The sequence below is a fragment of the Colias croceus genome, chromosome 3 (genome assembly GCF_905220415.1).
Source record: "Colias croceus chromosome 3, ilColCroc2.1".
Taxonomy (NCBI): domain Eukaryota; kingdom Metazoa; phylum Arthropoda; class Insecta; order Lepidoptera; family Pieridae; genus Colias; species Colias croceus.
The window spans coordinates 3140958-3158768 of record NC_059539.1 but is presented as its reverse complement, the minus strand read 5'-3'; the positions used below and the strand labels follow the sequence as shown (position 1 = coordinate 3158768).

The following is a 17811-nucleotide window of genomic DNA, read 5'->3' as shown; positions in this document are numbered from 1 at the left end:
TCCTAGTTTTAGTATTGTATACGTAACTATTTGGATTTGTGTGTTTACGGGTAAAATATCATCGTACCTGGTTGAATGTGTTTGTTACGCGTTTCTTTTTTTTTTTTATCTTGAGTGTTGAGAATAAATGTTTTTATAAATGTATTTGGTGTTTTATTTCTCTAATCTAATAGGCACCTTATTGATAGAAAATGATAGAGAAGATAAATATTAATAATAAAATATAAAAAAACCAAGTTTGTTTTAATAATTAGGTATTATTGCTTATAGTTTTGCGGTATAGTTATAATGGCTTTAAAAATATAGTTCTATATGATACCTACTGTTTAAGCTAGTATTTTCGCTGTGAGTTTTTGAGACAAATGTCTTAAAAATGAAATATTTCACTCAAAACTACAAAATAAAACCACAACAAATCTTAAAACTGTATATTACACAATAACATTAATACAATAACATTAAATAAATTATCCTAAATTGGTCTAGGCGGCATTAATTCTTCTTTTTCTTTAGGTCGGGTAAAATGCCCATTTCCTCTTGATGTTTCCGTATGAGTTGTTCTTGTACATCGGGCAAGCACGGCGAGTAGCGACTGTACTCCATACTGAACTCGCCTTTGCCTTGTGTTTGTGATCTGAAAAAAAAAGAAAATTATAACATATTTTTATGTAAAATCACTGATATGGAAAGGTAAAACTAAATTATTTTAATTCGTAAGACATAAAACTAAACTAGACACTAGACATAAAACTTGTGTACAAAAATGTGACAAGTATCCCACCTAAAAGTAAAAAAGTAGTTCGAGTAGAAAAAATGAAGATTCCATCTTACTTGAACTTCCCTGAACGCCCAAACACTTATACATATTGCTCAAATAATAATGATAAAAATATCAGAAACTAAATAACCATGCCAACAGTTCCCTCGCCTTCAAGAACTTATTATTCAGAGTGTGCGTGCACAACAAGATATTAGATTTTATCTTCATAAATAAGAGTATTCCATTTCACCTGAACTCCCCGCGTGTAAAATGTTATTAAGGGCGGCTGTACACGGATCGCTTCAAGCAGTCGAGACCGCTTCAAGCCGTCAACTGCGCGGTTTGTAGCGACAGCTCGAGCAGTCCGTGTACGTCGCTCATCTATTAACTGCTCGAGCCGCTCGTGTACGGCCGCTCTAAAGTGCACCACAATCTATGTAACAGTTGTAATAACTAATGTTCCAACTCACCTCAACTCCCCCGCATACCCGAACATGTTGTTGAGCGGCACCTCCGCGTATATAGTGGTCCATCCCTCCGCGCCCTCCGTGCCCGTGATGATACCGCCGCGCTTGTTCAACTGCCCTATCACTGTGCCGTGAAATTCGTCTGGTGTAGTCACTTCGACGAACATTATAGGTTCGAGGATTTGCCACGCGCCGTCGTCGAATACTGGAAGAATATTATTTTAAATGACAGAAACTCAAATTACTGGTGTAAAAAAACTTAAACTTAATACTTTCTTATTTGGGTAGCTGAGAAAGTTACTTCGTAGCAAAAAAAAATTTTCTGCTGATTTTATGGACAAAATCAATGCAATACAATACTGGATATTGTTTCTTTTTTTTCAAGTTGTTGATAAATTTCAACTTGTCGATAAATTAAAAAAAAAGACGTGTGGTACTCGGGAACTGCCGCGGTAAAGCTATTGCATGCTATGCCTTCAAGCCACACCTCCGCCCGTCGGAGTGGGGAGCGTGAGGTTTTTTCGTTACGAAATTAATCGATTCGGTCCCCGCGCTCAAGGCCCGCAATAGAAGCTATGCAATAGCTTAAAAATTATTCACTGAAATATATTAGACCATCAAACATACCTTCCTTAACAGCCCCCTTAGCCGCCAAGAAGAAAGCCAATTCACTGGAATCCACGATATGATGGGCGCCATCTTGCAATCGGAACTTCACACCGGACACCTTGTGTCCCGAGAGATATCCCTTCTGGCAAGTGTCGAGGAAACCCTTCTCAATGCCGGGCACGAATTGCTTGGGCACGTTTGTACCTATTGTTTCGTCGACGAACTCTAGTACTGAAATAGATTATTAATTATTATCTTAATATATATAAATCTCGTGTCACAATGTTTGTCCTCAATGGACTCCTAAACCACTTAACCGATTATAATAAAATTAGCACACCACGTGCAGTTCGATCCAACTTGAGAGGTAGGTTAGTTTAAATCTCAAATCGTTTTAGAGAAAGCGGGCGAAGCCGCGGGATGGTAAGCTAGTTTTTTTTATATAATGTCAGAGCAAGCAAAGAGCGGTTCGGTTATCACATCTCATGTTAAGTGGTCACCACCGCCCACTAAATACTGGTGGTGTCACTGTTTCTTTGCCGGCTTCATAAGGATAAAATAAGCTCTATTCTTGAAAACCCATATAGAGCAATATATTAGAAATAAACTTAATTCAAAATTAATACATAAGCTTAAAAAATATTTTTTATGCAAAAACCCTGATGAAAGGGTATACATAAGTCGTAATCAGCCAAATCACCACTTTAGTAAATATGTTCTTTTTTTTTCAGAATTGGATAGTACTTATCTATTTTATTTTTTCAAAATGTCAAATCTTTAGTATTATCTATGTAATCTTTAGTATCTTAGTATTATACGCCATACTTTCTTATGTACACTTGTCAGATAGAATCGCTGACTACCCTCATTCTTCTAACCAATTTTTCTAGATTCAAACTTGCAACAACTGCTCAAACATAACTTATACACATTACAATGATCCTATAGACTATCTTTAGCCTTATCTTTAGCTTTTTTCCATACTTACATGTATTCTGATGTGGCGGCAACGGCTCCAAAATGCCACTCACTCTAGCGTATTGACCGGCACCTCCCGATTGTTTCTTGTGCAAGTAGTCGAACGAACATGGTGACATCATTGTTTCTCTGTAAAAATATAATACATATGTGGATATAATTATACTAATCTGACAATGGATATAATATGATCGATTGACAGCATCAAATGAATGCATATCTGAACATGAATAACGAAAAAAACATAACTTCTACGAGAATAAATATCAATAATAAATGAAATATTTATTTTATGGTAATTATGTCAACCAATTATTATTATATTGAATTGAACCCACGGCTGTATCATGGTTATACAGCTATATTAAGGTGTTTGACGAATAGATAATTTTCTCCTGCATTAAAATACACATTTACAAAAAACATTCAATTATTTATTTTCTCACCTAAAAGCGACCTTAGGCTTGCCCAACTCAACCGGACAATTATACTCTCTCTCCATTCTCTGTGCATAAATTTCCAAGTGTAATTCTCCCATACCAGAGACAACTGTTTCCTTGTTATCACCGTCGTAACGGAATTGGAATGTTGGATCCTCTTTAGTGAATCTGTGGACCAATAAAATGTAGGAATAATACATATACAGAATATTTGAATGATAATAACAAGACAGAAATTCATATAAGCCTGAAGGGAAGATAAAAAATTGCCTTATACATATAAGTATGAGTAGTTATATTCTATGAAACATATGAATGCATACAATAGAGATGCTTAAAACTTAGGAAAAACCTAAATTGTTGCAATAAAAAATTTACACCTGTTTTTGCCATAATTATTATATGGTTTAATTACATGTCTATGCACTATTGCACTTATTTTTGGACACTAATCTCAATAAAATATTACAACAAAAAAAAACAAAACATCACAAACCTGGCAACCGCCTTCGAAAAGTTATCTCTATCCTTATTATTCTTTGGCTTAATCGACATAGAGACGACCGGATCGGGTATATGTATAGATTCCATTGACAACTGCAGCTTGCTGTCGTTGACAAACGTGTCTCCGGACGCGCAATCTACACCGAACAACGCGAAAATATCGCCAGCGAGCACTTCATTCACTTCTTCCATGTTGTTTGAGTGCATGCGCACTAGACGTGAGATTTTAACCTAAAATTTGAAGAATTATTGTAAAAATAATATTTAATACTATATTTTAATTACGTAATTAGTGTAATATGGGTTGCGTAAATGCGTATTTTACAATATATCAAACAATAAACAAATAGTTTATGTGTCATACGTAGACACAATTATAGAGATTTTATCAATCAACATATGCTTTCATACTTTACAACCGTAATAAAATAAATAATAACCATTCTTTTAAACCTAAAACAAATAAACAAACTAGAATAAATTCGAACTTACTCTTTTACTAGTCCTCGAATTATAAATATACTCCCCCCGCTTCAGCATGCCTTGGTAGCACCTCAAATACGTCAATTGACCGAACTTGCTCAACTCCAACTTAAAAGCCAAACCGACAAACGGTTTAGAGCCATCTCTTTTAGGATCTAATATCACAGTTTCCCCCTCGTCTCCTTTCCTTTCCCCGACTATAGCGGTGTTTTCTACTTCCCCAGGGTGCGGGAGATAGTCCAACACAGCATCTAATAATGGTTGAACACCTTTGTTCTTTAATGCCGTGCCAACTAGTACTGGTGTGAACGTTCTCTTGAGAGCCGTACGACGTATCGCCTCTTTTAGTTCTGATATAACTGGTTTTCTCTCTTCAAGGAACATTTCCCCTAGAAGCATGAAATATTTTAATGATAAGAATATGCATAAATCATCCTCTCAATAGGCAAATAAAAGTTAAATCAATTGAATAAAGAAATAAGTACATAGTAAGTGTTGTTAAAAGTAGTTCCAGTGTCTGTCTGTGTCTTAAAAGTAAAACATAGTTTAAAGAAAAAGCCAGCTAGAACAACATTGATAACAGACAAAAAAAGTATAAAATCATATGCAAATATTATGTAAAACAAAGGTTACTCATATTCTAAAAATTTTCTAAAAAAACCCAAAAAATCTTACCAAGTTTTTCATCAACATTAGACAAGTGTTCAATCAACTCATGACGCTTATCACTTGCTTCCGCTCGTCTATCTTTCGGGATCTCATCCCATCTCACAATCTCACCGTAGTCACCATCAAAGTAAATAGCCTTCTCCTCAACCAGATCTATAATACCTTGGCAATCTTTCTCCAAACCGATCGGTAAGTGCAGAAATGCCGCATTGTGATTCAATTTGGTGCGCATTTGTTTTAGAACTCTGAAATTAAATAATATTTGAGTCTGAGGAATTATGTCTTTCTATAAATTATTACATTTCAAACAGTTTTACGAACATACTGATATCTAATAATAAATCAATGCAAGATTTAGGTACAAATATAATATTAATTCCTATTAGGTACAAATATAATATTAGTTCCCTTTCCCGTGGGTAATCTGCGATTGTGTCATTTTCCCGGGATAAAAAGTAGCATGTTTACTGAAAATTGGTTTAGTAGTTTAGGCGTGATTGAGTAACAGACTGACAGACAGAGTTACTTTCACATTTATAATATTAGTAAGTATGGATGACATAGGAATCAAACCACTTTCTGTTTCTATTTAGTGGAAAGAATGATAAGTGAATTACTTTAAAACAAAATAAATTTAAAAGCTCACCTCTCAGGATTAGCGCCCAATCTATCCAGCTTATTAATAAAAGCGAGGCACGGTACATTATACCTTTTCATCTGTCTATTAACAGTCAACGTCTGACTCTGTACACCACCCACAGCGCACAATACAAGAACAGCACCGTCCAACACTCGCAATGCTCTCTCCACCTCCACTGTGAAATCCACGTGACCTGGTGTGTCTATGATGTTTATGTTATGGTCCTTCCATATTGTGTATGTGGCTGCTGACTGGATTGTGATACCACGCTGCCTCTCTAGCTCCATTGAGTCCATGACAGCGCCGACATTGTCTTTGCCTTTTACCTTTTCAATGAAATTACATAAATTAAATTAGTAGATGACTATTTTGAGAGGTACTATTTTAAACTATTCATGTAACCGCAATCAGTAGTAATCAATACGATTATAGTATTGATGAATTTTTTTTCCAAATGTGATTATGTGACCTACTGGTAGAAAGCACCTGTTATCCATAAAATAATTAATTCCAGTCATTTATACTAACCTCATGCATTTGATCAATTCTGCCTGTGTAGAATAACACTCGCTCTGTAAGTGTGGTTTTTCCAGAGTCAATATGAGCCGAAATACCAATATTTCTAATCTTTTCCAATGCCTTGTGTTCTGCATATTTAACGTATGAGGAATAATTCTGAAAACAATTTCACTTCACTTTAGTTCCTGCTCTGGTAAATATTATTAATTAAGCTATAAATCATGCTGACAAGAGTTAACGTTTAAAATGTAAGTTAATAATTTAATTTTATTAACTTAATCATAGTCAAGGTAATTATATATTCTAATGCAATAGTTTATATACGTTAAACATATAAACATTGTCAAATCTATTCGATATAAAGAAATCTAGAAAACAAATTGAAATATAGGTAACAAAACTATAAATTACATTTATGAATTACGTAAAGAAAATCCATGATTTACCTGAACTTGTAATACACTCGACTGTTTTGCTACTTTTGTTAAATGACCTATTCGTAACATATTTAACACGGTCATTTTATCAAGTGTGTTGATTTTATGGTATTCAGTATAAATTACATAGATAGGGATAAAAAATTCTAGAAATATTGTATGCCGAATGCCGATTTATGACATTTATCCCGAGAATTATAACCTAAAAAGTAAAAACTCATCTCACGATTCTCGAAACTTCAAACTTTGATACGTCAATGTCAAATGTCTTTTTTTTTTCAAATAAGACATTGAGCGAAGCCTTTTTGCCAGTGTCAATGTCAATTGTCCGTATTTATGCAAAATGGAACCACTCGACAAATTTGCTTTTTTACGTTTCTTGAAGAATACTCATTTAAAAGTGGTCTAAATTCTTATACAAACAAGAACCACATGATTTTTACCTTGGAAACAAGGTATACTAAAAGCAGAAAGGAACCACCAGCAACAAAGAATAATACATATGAAGCAAAACCGAACCACAGCACCACGGGACTGCTTTGTTCAAACAAATAAACGATATTACTATCATGTCATTTTATACAAAACAGATCCGCACATACTTGGTACCATTATACATTACACATATTTCTATTAATAACAATTATTTTTAATACACAAAATGGAACCAGGTTTCTGTGGTATGGTTATGCGTAAAATAAATTCATAATTTAATTGTAATTTTTTATTGCAAAATAAAACCACAAGCATTCGGTTCTATCATGCATAAATAAATATTGTAAAACATCCTGAAACCCATCATCGCTATACGGTACCAAATGCCTTGACTTGTGCACAATGCAGAATGCTTCTCATCTTTAAACAACGTATTTCATTACGTCATAATTAATAGCTCAAAGTGCAAAACTCCAATTTTTTAAGTAAAACGTCGAACATCTGTCAATAATCAATACCTATAGGTGACATTCAGCGAAGTATTTCGAATACGTGACGGCCGTTTTTTTTTCTCCGCGAAGTAAGTTCTATTGTTTTTGTTAATTATTACCTTTAAAATTAAATGTGAAAATGTTTAGTAATAAATAAATAAGGAAGCAATTGGTAAGAAAAGCATTGGAGACGAACACCGAAGATAATAATGAAGATACAACGGGTAAGTAGTTTTATTTAATGCATATAAGTACTTATTGAATCTATGAGATGCAGGTATATACGCTTTATCCACTTTTGATTCATTCCCGATTGTGGAGTGATTTTAAAAAGATTCATTAATTAGTAAGTACAAGAGGAATCCTGTGTGGATTTACGTATTTTAACGACACTGTTGTTGTTCACGAAGGCGAGTCGAATTATTAAGAGTCATTTTGTTACGATTCATCTGTCATTGTGAGATGAAACTACTAAACCCTGTTTTAAAAACAACTGTCGATGATCTATTTAGGTACCTACCTACTATTTTGGTAAAATACGTTTAGATTCAGATTCAGTACAGTACATGCAGCGCATATAATTATTTGTTTGATTTTAAAAGTCGCGCTGCCACTGTTTTGACCGGAACAAGGCCCTAGCCCGCGAAATTGAAAATTTTAACAAGTTTATTTAATTTTTGCTAGGTTTGGTCACTGTTGCGTGTGATTTTTAGGGGTCCGTACCCAAAAGGTAAAACGAGACCCTATTACTAAGACTCCGCTGTCCGTCTGTCCCTCTGTCTCATGAACTGTGATAGTAAGACAGTCGAAATTTTCATAGATGATGTATTTCTGATGCCGCTGTAACAACAAATACTAAAAAAACAGAATAAAATAAATATTTTAGAGGCTCCCATACAATAAACCGTGATTTTTTAGCCGTTTTTATGGATAATGGTACGGAACTCTTCGTTGCGCGAGTCCAACTCGCACTTAGCCAGTTTTTTGTACATGGCGCATGTACCTACAACATACTTAGTCGTCTAGTAGGGACAAGACTTTATTAGAACTAATAATATTTTGCTTTCGCCATATATCTACGTATAAAAGCCACACGGCTTTATTGTTTTGATTTAAAGCTTTTTTCTTTTTATTACAGAAGATAATGAAGAACCTTATACGTCGATGCCCCTGGAGAAGCTTTCTTCACCGTCAAGCGATATTCAGGCCATATTACATCTCATTCCACAATATGCACAGAGTTTTTATAACAATCTTATTAGTGATGATGCAATAGAAGACCACATAGATGGACTAGACACGGTGGATTTTGAAATCCAATTTGATGATAACGTCGAATAAACGTCCTCTATATGTATTATTTTATATATCTTTTTAATTAAAGCTTTATTCCGATATTATAAATACATAGTTTCATTTATATCATTAAATTCCTGGGTTGTGGTTCTTTTTTGTATAAGAGAAAACCTATCAATTGATAAATGTTAAAAGGAACCACATGCACATTTTCTTAATTATCTAGAAAGTTTAAGAGTATTCAGAGCAAATTTATATACACATACTTAAATAAGTAATTTATCAATGAATTTAAATAAAATAAATATTAATTTTACTTCATCTAACAGAGCTGCAAATGTTTTTGTAAATCCTTTGATATCTCAGAAGTGCATTTTTGCTGGGTGGTTCCTTTTTGCTTAAATACGGACAATTATTGTTGTCACTCTTGTTGTCACTTAAAAATATTTTGCCTTTGCTCTTCCTTTGCTCATCTTGTTGCTCATGCTTATATTTTTAAGCTATTGCATAGCTTCTATCGCGGGCCTTGAACGCGGACATCGAATACAGAAATTGCGTAACGAAAAACCTCACGCTCCCCACTCCGACAGCCGACAGGCACGGAGGTGTGGCTTGAAGGCTGTGCTTTAAGGCATGCTATGCAATAGCTTTACCGCGGCAGTCCCCGAGTGCCACACGTATTTTTTTTTTTCTATACAGTAGCTGTATAAACTATTATACTATTATATTATTTTGGTGAATAATATAGAAAGGTGTAAGAAGAAAGGGAATATTTGTATATGTATAACCCTTTTCTCATGATTTAATTATACGTAAAGAGTAAATGTAAAGAACAAAGGAAGGAATGTGATCTAGGAAGCACAATATGATGTGAACACAAATAGTTGTAAGGCCTCGTTTCCACCTGCAAGTAAACTCGCGGAAGTCTTGCATGAGTTACTTGCAATATCGTTTACATATCCTGCAATTTATTGCTGCAATAAATGTCATGCGAGAAGCTCGCGGATCATACTATCGCAACTTATCGCCGAGGTGTTTACACACCAGATCTTGCGAGTGACGAGATAGGAATTACTGTCACAATTTTTCTATTCTATTTTGTGAAATAAATCGTATACTATAATTTATAATGTGTACTATTTAATGTAAAATGATCTAATGAACTAATGTAAATAATATATTGTTTAAATAATAACTTAGTTAAATTATAAAATTAGGCATAATATAAATATATTGTATGCCAATTTGTTGGTGAATTGTGCGGACATGAAATTTATTATAAAAACTTTGTAACCACAATTCAACAAATAAATTTTCATTTAATTTCATTTTTAAAAATTAATCACATTATTCGCCGTGCGGGCGATACTTGCAGCTTGCTGCGAGATATACGGAACTAGACCGATAAGCTGCGATATCTGTCGCGAGTAGACGCAGTCATATTTACACAAGCTTTCGCAACTTCTCGTAAGAAGCGCTTGACAGACTGTCGGACAGTTCTTGCAGAAGTTTACTTGCAGATGGAAACGCCGCCTTAGTAGGTTATTACATGCGATTTTTTACAGATTGAGATAAAATAAAATGATTATTTTTATGATGATTTCAGTTCTGAATACCGTTTATTGCAATAACACAGATTATACTTACGGGCATAACCTTGGGCATGACCACGGAACTATATAAGGCCCCGTTTCCACCTGCAAGTAAACTTCTGCAAGAACTGTCCGACAGTCTGTCTGACAGCAGCTTGCATGTGTAAACTATGTTGCAAGTTCTGTCGCGACAGTTTGTCAAGCGCTTCTTGCGAGAAGTTGCGAAAGCATGTGTAAACATGACTGCGTCTACTCGCGACAGTTCTCGCAGCTTATCGGTCTAGTTCCGTATATCTCGCAGCAAGCTGCAAGTATCGCCCGCACGGCTTTTGATTTTTGTTTATTTGAAATTAATGAGTCGTGAATGCTCTTGTGAAGAATGAAGAAACTATAAAGTCAATAGGATTATAATTATGAGATCTTAAGGTGGAATAATGTGATTATTTTTTGAAAATGAAATGAAATGAAAATTTATTTGTTGAATTGTGGTTACAAAGTTTTTATAATAAATTTAATGTCCGCATAATTCACCAACACATTGGCATACAATATATTTATATTATGCCTAATTTTATAATTTAACTAAGTTATTATTTAAACAATATATTATTAACATTAGTTCATTAGATCATTTTACATTAAATAGTACACATTATAAATTATAGTATACGATTTATTTCACAAAATAGAATAGAAAAATTATGACAGTAATTCCTATCCCGTCACTCGCAAGATGTGTGTAAACACCTCCGCGATAAGTTGCGATAGTATGATCCGCGAGCTTCTCGCATGACATTTATTGCAGCAATAAATTGCAGGATATGTAAACGATATTGCAAGTAACTCATGCAAGACTTCCGCGAGTTTACTTGCAGGTGGAAACGGGGCCTAATGGGCATGACATTTATGTATCATAGTAATATAATCTATGTTCAAGTCCATAGACATCTAAGAGCAATTGTGAATGTTGGTATTCCTGTGAAAAAAAAAACGAATAACGTCAGTTGTGTTTCAGTTTAAAAAGAATATGGCCGTGTTAGGCCCAAATGTTAGTGTAAATATGAACGGTCATAATAATATTCATAGTCAGTTAACAAAATCCTTAGAACGAATTTTGGAAGACGCTTGTTTAAGTGGTGAATTAAAATTGAGCGGACGTAAGTTGCGGGAGTTTCCAAAACCAGTGAAGTTTGACTTGAGTGATACAGTTATTGCTGGTAAGTTGATTTTTATAAATAAGTCAAACCGTACTTATAAATATTTCTTATATTAAACTTTGTCACAGATGTTATTTATGTTATCTTATCGTTTATCTGAGTGTATATTTAATTCACTTTTGTTTATGTACCGGCTTTTGAACATGCGTCCGGCTTGGTAAAATCGATTTGATCGAGATATTTTGTTAAGTACTACTTACTGTATGTTTATGCTACGAATATAATATATATTATATAAACATAAGAATGTGCAATCTCAACAGTAACTCGTTACTTTTGGTTGTGAGTTAACTATTGTATGAAAAATTTCAAAAACAATCGTTACGTAGGTACGTAACTTACCTAACAACGTAAACATTCTTAGAAAAAATTATATTTTACATTCGCTTTAAGTTGAAGTACTCCAATAAATGAATTTATTTGAGTCGGTAGGTAATTTATGACAAATAACACATCTATTTTAACAATGTAGCTAACTATAAAAAACCATTAATCATTTCTTATAGGAATAAACCTTGCTATAAACATGGCACTAATATCGCTTTACTGTTCAACAGATTCTATTAATTTGGTATTATTTTGATAATTCCTAAAAAAATACAGTACTTTTGATTAAATCTACTGCAAATACAATCATACAATTTGCAAATCAACTAGTATAGTTGATTTATATTTATATATAGTATATATGAGCACATGAGATTTATTCTTGTGCCTCATTGTGTCCAATATGAAGGTCATCTAAATAATACATTATAAAGCAGAATATATTAGGTTCAAAGTTATTTTAAATAAAAAAATGTATTAAAAAAACACTGAAACTTTATTAGGTTATTTAAAGTCATAACCTTTCCTGTTGCTTGGAGCCCTACTTCATTGTGGTTTAATGTTATGCATTATGGTTTTATGTTACATATATGGTGAATATAAGAATAGAATGAAGGCTGATATTCAAAATTTCAAAAGGCAATTTTCAGTCATAAAAAATAGGAGCAAAGCAAACTTTTATTTCTATCTTCAGGCAGGGGTATGACACTCTTTGCATTTATTTAATTTGGATATTAGTTAATTAAGAGGAAATATGTAATTTAAAGTCAGCCTAATAACAACCATAACACTAATCAATATCAAGAACCAAAAAAGCACTCAAGAGTGTGTTTTTATTTTAGAAAATTGATTTTTTTCTTTAATTAAGTATGTGCATACTTACTACATTAAAATAATAAGTACAACACATCATCCAATTATTTTTGGTGACACATAATACAGCTAGGTAGTTACTGTCATATCCCTGGAGACAAAGACATTTTGAAACTATAAAGAGCTCCATTGTGGAGCTATATCAGGCATATTTTATTACTACACTACCATTATAAAGACCTCATTCTTTTAAATGTCATAGCATGATGGTCTTGATTAAGTTTCATGATATAGTTATAAACATTCTGTTATGTTGAATATCTTGTGTTCAGAACAATCAATGAATGAATGAATAAATAAATAACAATGAATCTGATTGTGATAAGTAACCTAATAATATTAGGTTAATATTATAATAGTTAATGGAATTGAACGCTAATAATGAAAATTGTAAACATTAACAACTATATTAAGATTGTTTACAATCTAGGAAATGGACTACAGGGCTATTTATTGCAATTGGTGTGTTCCTACATTCATATCAATCATTCTGTAGGAAATAACAATACTTATTATGTTTCAATCGTGATTTCTCACAGTAGATTTTTTTTGGTTATAACTACATGTAGCTTGATATTAAAGTTATTGTAAGACTGAGTAATATAATAGAATAAATTAATATAGGGAGGAAATTCTTAATAATTCTTAAGTAGAATTGTCTTCTTGTTTCAACACCACCCTGTTGTTTTGAGGATTTTGTCTCATTTTAAGTTTTTATTTCATAATATTGTTTAAGACATGGATCTCCAAATGACAGGCTTGAGTCCCACTCCCAACCTTTCGGACATCCATTTTCACCCATTATTGATATTCTTTTATTCAACTAATAGTTGATAGTATGTCAATATTGATAATACAGCTTTATTTCATTACTTTAAAACTAGGATTAAAATAAAATAAATCCATTTTAATAAAACTATCTAGATTAAAATGGATTTAATACTGATTTAGTTTTGATAAGGATTAGTGTACTATTATCTTAATAGCTTTCCTATTAAGATATTAAATTGTGCGATAATGTAATCCCTTTAGTATTATTAGTAGAAATAGCATATTTAGCTCTCTCACAAAATTCTTAATAATGCCACCGTTATAATAGCCAATAATGAAGAAAGTTGCTGCAAACCTTTTTATCAAGTTTTCTTATAATTCAATAATAACTACACCTAACACCAATCAGCCGTTAAATTTCGCAGTTTATTTTTACGACAATAGAGCAATGAAACGGTTCGTTAAAAATCTTTTTAATTCACCGTGTTTTGCTACCGTCTGACGTGACGTGGTGTGCGTATACATTAGGCGCCTGCGGAGGTGTTTCACCTTAGGCATGTGATTGTGTGACGAATGATAGTCGTGATTGTACTAGATTATGCAGATTCTTTCAACGTGTGTACATACATTTGGAGTAGAAAATATTTGAGCGAATCTGACACGCGCGCCTTTGAATTGATGCGACATACCTAGGTACCTATGTATTTAGAATCGGCACATGCAAGTGGAAAATAAGAAATCATTGGTTTGTAAGAAATCGTATATTAGAGATCGTGTTATCTATGGTATTGAAAAGCAGACTTTATTTGAAATGAAATGAAAATAAAGTAGGTAGGTAATATAGGTATTTCGGTATATTTTTATACCTAGTTGCATAAAGAAAGCGTAGGTTTAATAATTTAGTTTTGCTTCGGCAGTCGGCTGTAAAGTTCGATAAACTGTGAATTGACTGTGAAATGATAAGCTATTTCGATCCTGAAGATTTTAGTGAGCTTTCAAGTGCTACGCTACAGGCTACAGCGTTTAAAATATTTAAAAAATGTACAGGTACCTTCTGAAGTGTATCATTTGTACTGCACGCACGCCCTAAGTTTCATTTGTAAAACAATTAGTTCTTGTCACATACCTAGGTAGTATGTCTTCTTCTAAAACTAGGTACGCACTTTTTATAGTCTTATAGTCTTATAAATCTATAAATCAGCATAAGATTTAGGTAAAAACTAATAAGTAATAAGCAGGTAAGTACTTCTAAATTTAAGGGCAAAACTGTTGTTAGTGTTTGAATCAAAACTACCTACGCAAATTTAATAACTATACTGATACGAGATTAACTTGACATATAGGTACTTTACTCCATAATGTATATTATAAGTTATAACTGTATATCACATAGATGAAATAGTTCTTATGGCGATAAATCATCACGTATGAGCGTTTCGGAGCCAGCTGTGTTCACTCATAGCTTGTCATCCCGATAGTTGTTAAAACAGTCCACGTTACAAGTGCTTATGTTTTTGTTACGGTGCATTTACATCAAACGAGCGAATGCTCATTCTAATTTCTAAGCCCACTATGTCAAACTGTTTTAGTGTAAACAGGCGTAGAGCATTATTTCGTTGTTCTAAATGCGTTCGAAAAGATTCTATGCAATGTTTTAATATCGAAAAACACTGAATGCGAGTTTTCCGTTACACTAAAATATCTCGAAAGAATGCTCTTGCACTACGTTTGATGTAAATGCACCGTTAGGGAATGTTTATGTTATACTACGTGACGTAGTGTGTTTAATTTTCTTTACTGGCTGGCTACAAATGGTAGATACAATAACATGAGGGTTAGATGCGTTTATTTGCGCAGCGTGTTTTGTTGTTGTGACTGGGAAGGAGGAAAAAGGATAGGCCTTTGTTGAAGCTAAGGAAACAAATGTATGGTACTGCTACTTGCTGTATGTACACTTACAGTATACCTACCTATATGGTAAAAAGTATGTTGCTTAACATAGACTAGATATATTATAAAGGAATTGGTGCAATTGGATGCAGTCAATATCTTATTAGAGATCTCAATGTTACCCAAGATTGCAATCTTCTGGCTACAAGGTCCGGTCTATTGTTGTTTTTGTCAAATTTCAAAGCTATGCAAAATGAGAAATGAGAATAAAGTACTTATTATTTTATAATATTATATGTACAGTGTACACTCATATAATAGTAATGAAGTGTTTCAGTATCTATTCAGCTTAAATATAATTCGGCTTTATATTTACATAAGTCATGACTTCACCGTACATTTGTGTTCCAAGTGCCGCAATCAGATCTTTTGACGATCTAAGCCGTAGGTGCTTAGTAGTTGAATATCTCTCAGATAGTAATTTTATGATAAAATAAACATGTACCTAGGCTCTTAAAAATCTGCATTGAATCTAATTTTATAAAAAATTAAAACAAAGGGAGCTTCTGGAATAGTCTATGCTCAGCAGTGGCCAGAAATGGGCCGAAGAGTAAGAAACATAAAAAAATGCTGGTCGGATCTACCATCTTGGTAGAAGTTTTTTTTTTTTTTTTAATTAAAGTTATACGCCAATTAAAGTTCCGACAAGAACAGGAAAATAATATTCATTAAAATCCATTACCACCACTTATAAGTAAGAACCATCTACTACCGTACCTTACTAACACGACTTTCTTTTAAAAATATATTATCGAAGATGAGCATTAAGGTAACTGAATTAAGTACCTAAGAGATTGAATGCGTTATTTGGTAGATATATATTTAGGACGATTGCAATCTCAACAATTGTATCGATTTGTTTCAAATGATAAAATTGCGGTGAAACTGTTCTGAATCGTGTATAAAAAAAAAAAAAACTGGAATGCACTATCAAGGTGGAATCTAGATGGAATAAATCACGCTAGCTTTTAGAAAATGGTTGCAAGTAGGTAATAGGTATATTTGTAGATTCAGAAATCGCTTGAACATGTCCACTTTCTCTTCAAGTTGACGTCTCTATCTTAAATAATGCAATAAAGCTTCAAGATATTTTGTTGTTTATTCGCCAAATATTGCGGAGTGACGTGCAATTTTCTTCAAAATTTTCTTGCTTCGTGTACCTACTGAAAATTTCCATATTTCATCTCTAGTTTCAAAATCTAATCTTTAAATCTAAAATTATTATTAAATTCTCTCTGTATTTTTGCTTAAACACAAACTTTACTTTTATAATACTAAATAATATAACAATACTAAAGTTTTGGTATTCTAAAATGTATAACATCATGTAAAGAGGGTAGGTATGTTTACGAATGCTTGAATTTATTGTTTCAAACCTACGCTTTGTAGAGAAACTGGCTTTCTCGTATAATTCGTAATTGACTTACTCGAAAGCTGAATGAGCATTCTACACGTTATCTACTTGTACAAATTATAATTATTTAAAACCATGTGGTAATTAAATCTGACCAATTTATTATTACTAAGCAGTGACTGATTAGAATCTACATTCTTTTACGCCATATTTTTATGTAAATTTGTTCAATTTAAAAAGCCATGAATCTTTAAAGAAAGTATCCTTCTCTTCTTCTATTTCAACTTCCTTTGAAAGTAACGATACTAAATTCATTTCTCTGCATTTCCGTAAAAATTTAAGGGTACCTACAGACAAGATAATATAGTTCCAACAGTTTTACAAAGATTATTCGCCAAGTGATAACATTTACCCTAAAAATATTTCAAAGAAGTATGTTGACAATTAATTCTGGCTAGAAACCACCAAGGACCTCTCATTTGTCAAGTATTTGGAAAGGGGATCACCCTTCGTGTCTGATGTTGGTGCACTCAGCAAAAGAAACCTCTATATTTTATAGGTTTAACATCCCACCACTCAAAGGTTAAATCATGTCACATTAGCAAGCACGCTGTTATCTAGATATCCCCTCATGAGCAGCTAAAGGGAACGAAAGGACTTGCAGGTTATGTCATGCTTGAAAATAAAGAGCTTCTCATTTTACCCAAGCAACACGTTAAATTGAATTTAGAAGTATGGGGAAGATGAAACGTATTTTTACGGTATTTATTAAGGTTAACCTCGAACATTTCCATAGAATTCCTGCATCTTTCAACTATTTTTGGCGTAAGGTAAGACTTATCTTTGTGTACTTCTTACCTATAACACAATATTTTGGATAGTTTATCTCCGTACAGGATTAACCTGTGATAAGTTACTGGCTCTGGCGCCAGGGCGGAACCGCTAGTACGTTACAATTTACTAACAAACTTTGTTTGCCTTTGTTGCCGGGTACCATAC

General features: G+C 33.1%; 2 protein-coding genes across 4 annotated transcripts in view; one reads left to right on the top strand and one right to left on the bottom strand.

Moving 5' to 3' along the window:
- Positions 1–414: 414 nt before the first annotated feature.
- LOC123706281 (elongation factor G, mitochondrial) lies at positions 415–6678 on the bottom strand. The gene is made up of 11 exons (XM_045655474.1): positions 6516–6678; positions 6079–6225; positions 5557–5876; positions 4917–5155; positions 4251–4630; positions 3751–3989; positions 3261–3422; positions 2825–2943; positions 1855–2067; positions 1231–1432; positions 415–634 (listed from the first exon to the last, which is right to left on the bottom strand). Exons 1-11 carry the CDS (start codon positions 6588–6590, stop codon positions 493–495), a joined length of 2238 nt encoding a protein of 745 aa, XP_045511430.1. The 5' UTR covers positions 6591–6678; the 3' UTR covers positions 415–492.
- Positions 6679–11335: 4657 nt separating this feature from the next.
- Positions 11336–17811, top strand: part of LOC123705809 (leucine-rich repeat and calponin homology domain-containing protein) — a 50782-nt gene continuing 44306 nt past the window's right edge. For all 3 annotated transcript variants that reach the window (XM_045654841.1, XM_045654840.1, XM_045654839.1), the window contains exon 1: positions 11336–11537. In XM_045654841.1, the coding sequence (XP_045510797.1) occupies positions 11348–11537 (190 nt within the window). In that variant the 5' untranslated portion in view covers positions 11336–11347. The remainder of the gene's footprint in view (positions 11538–17811) is intronic.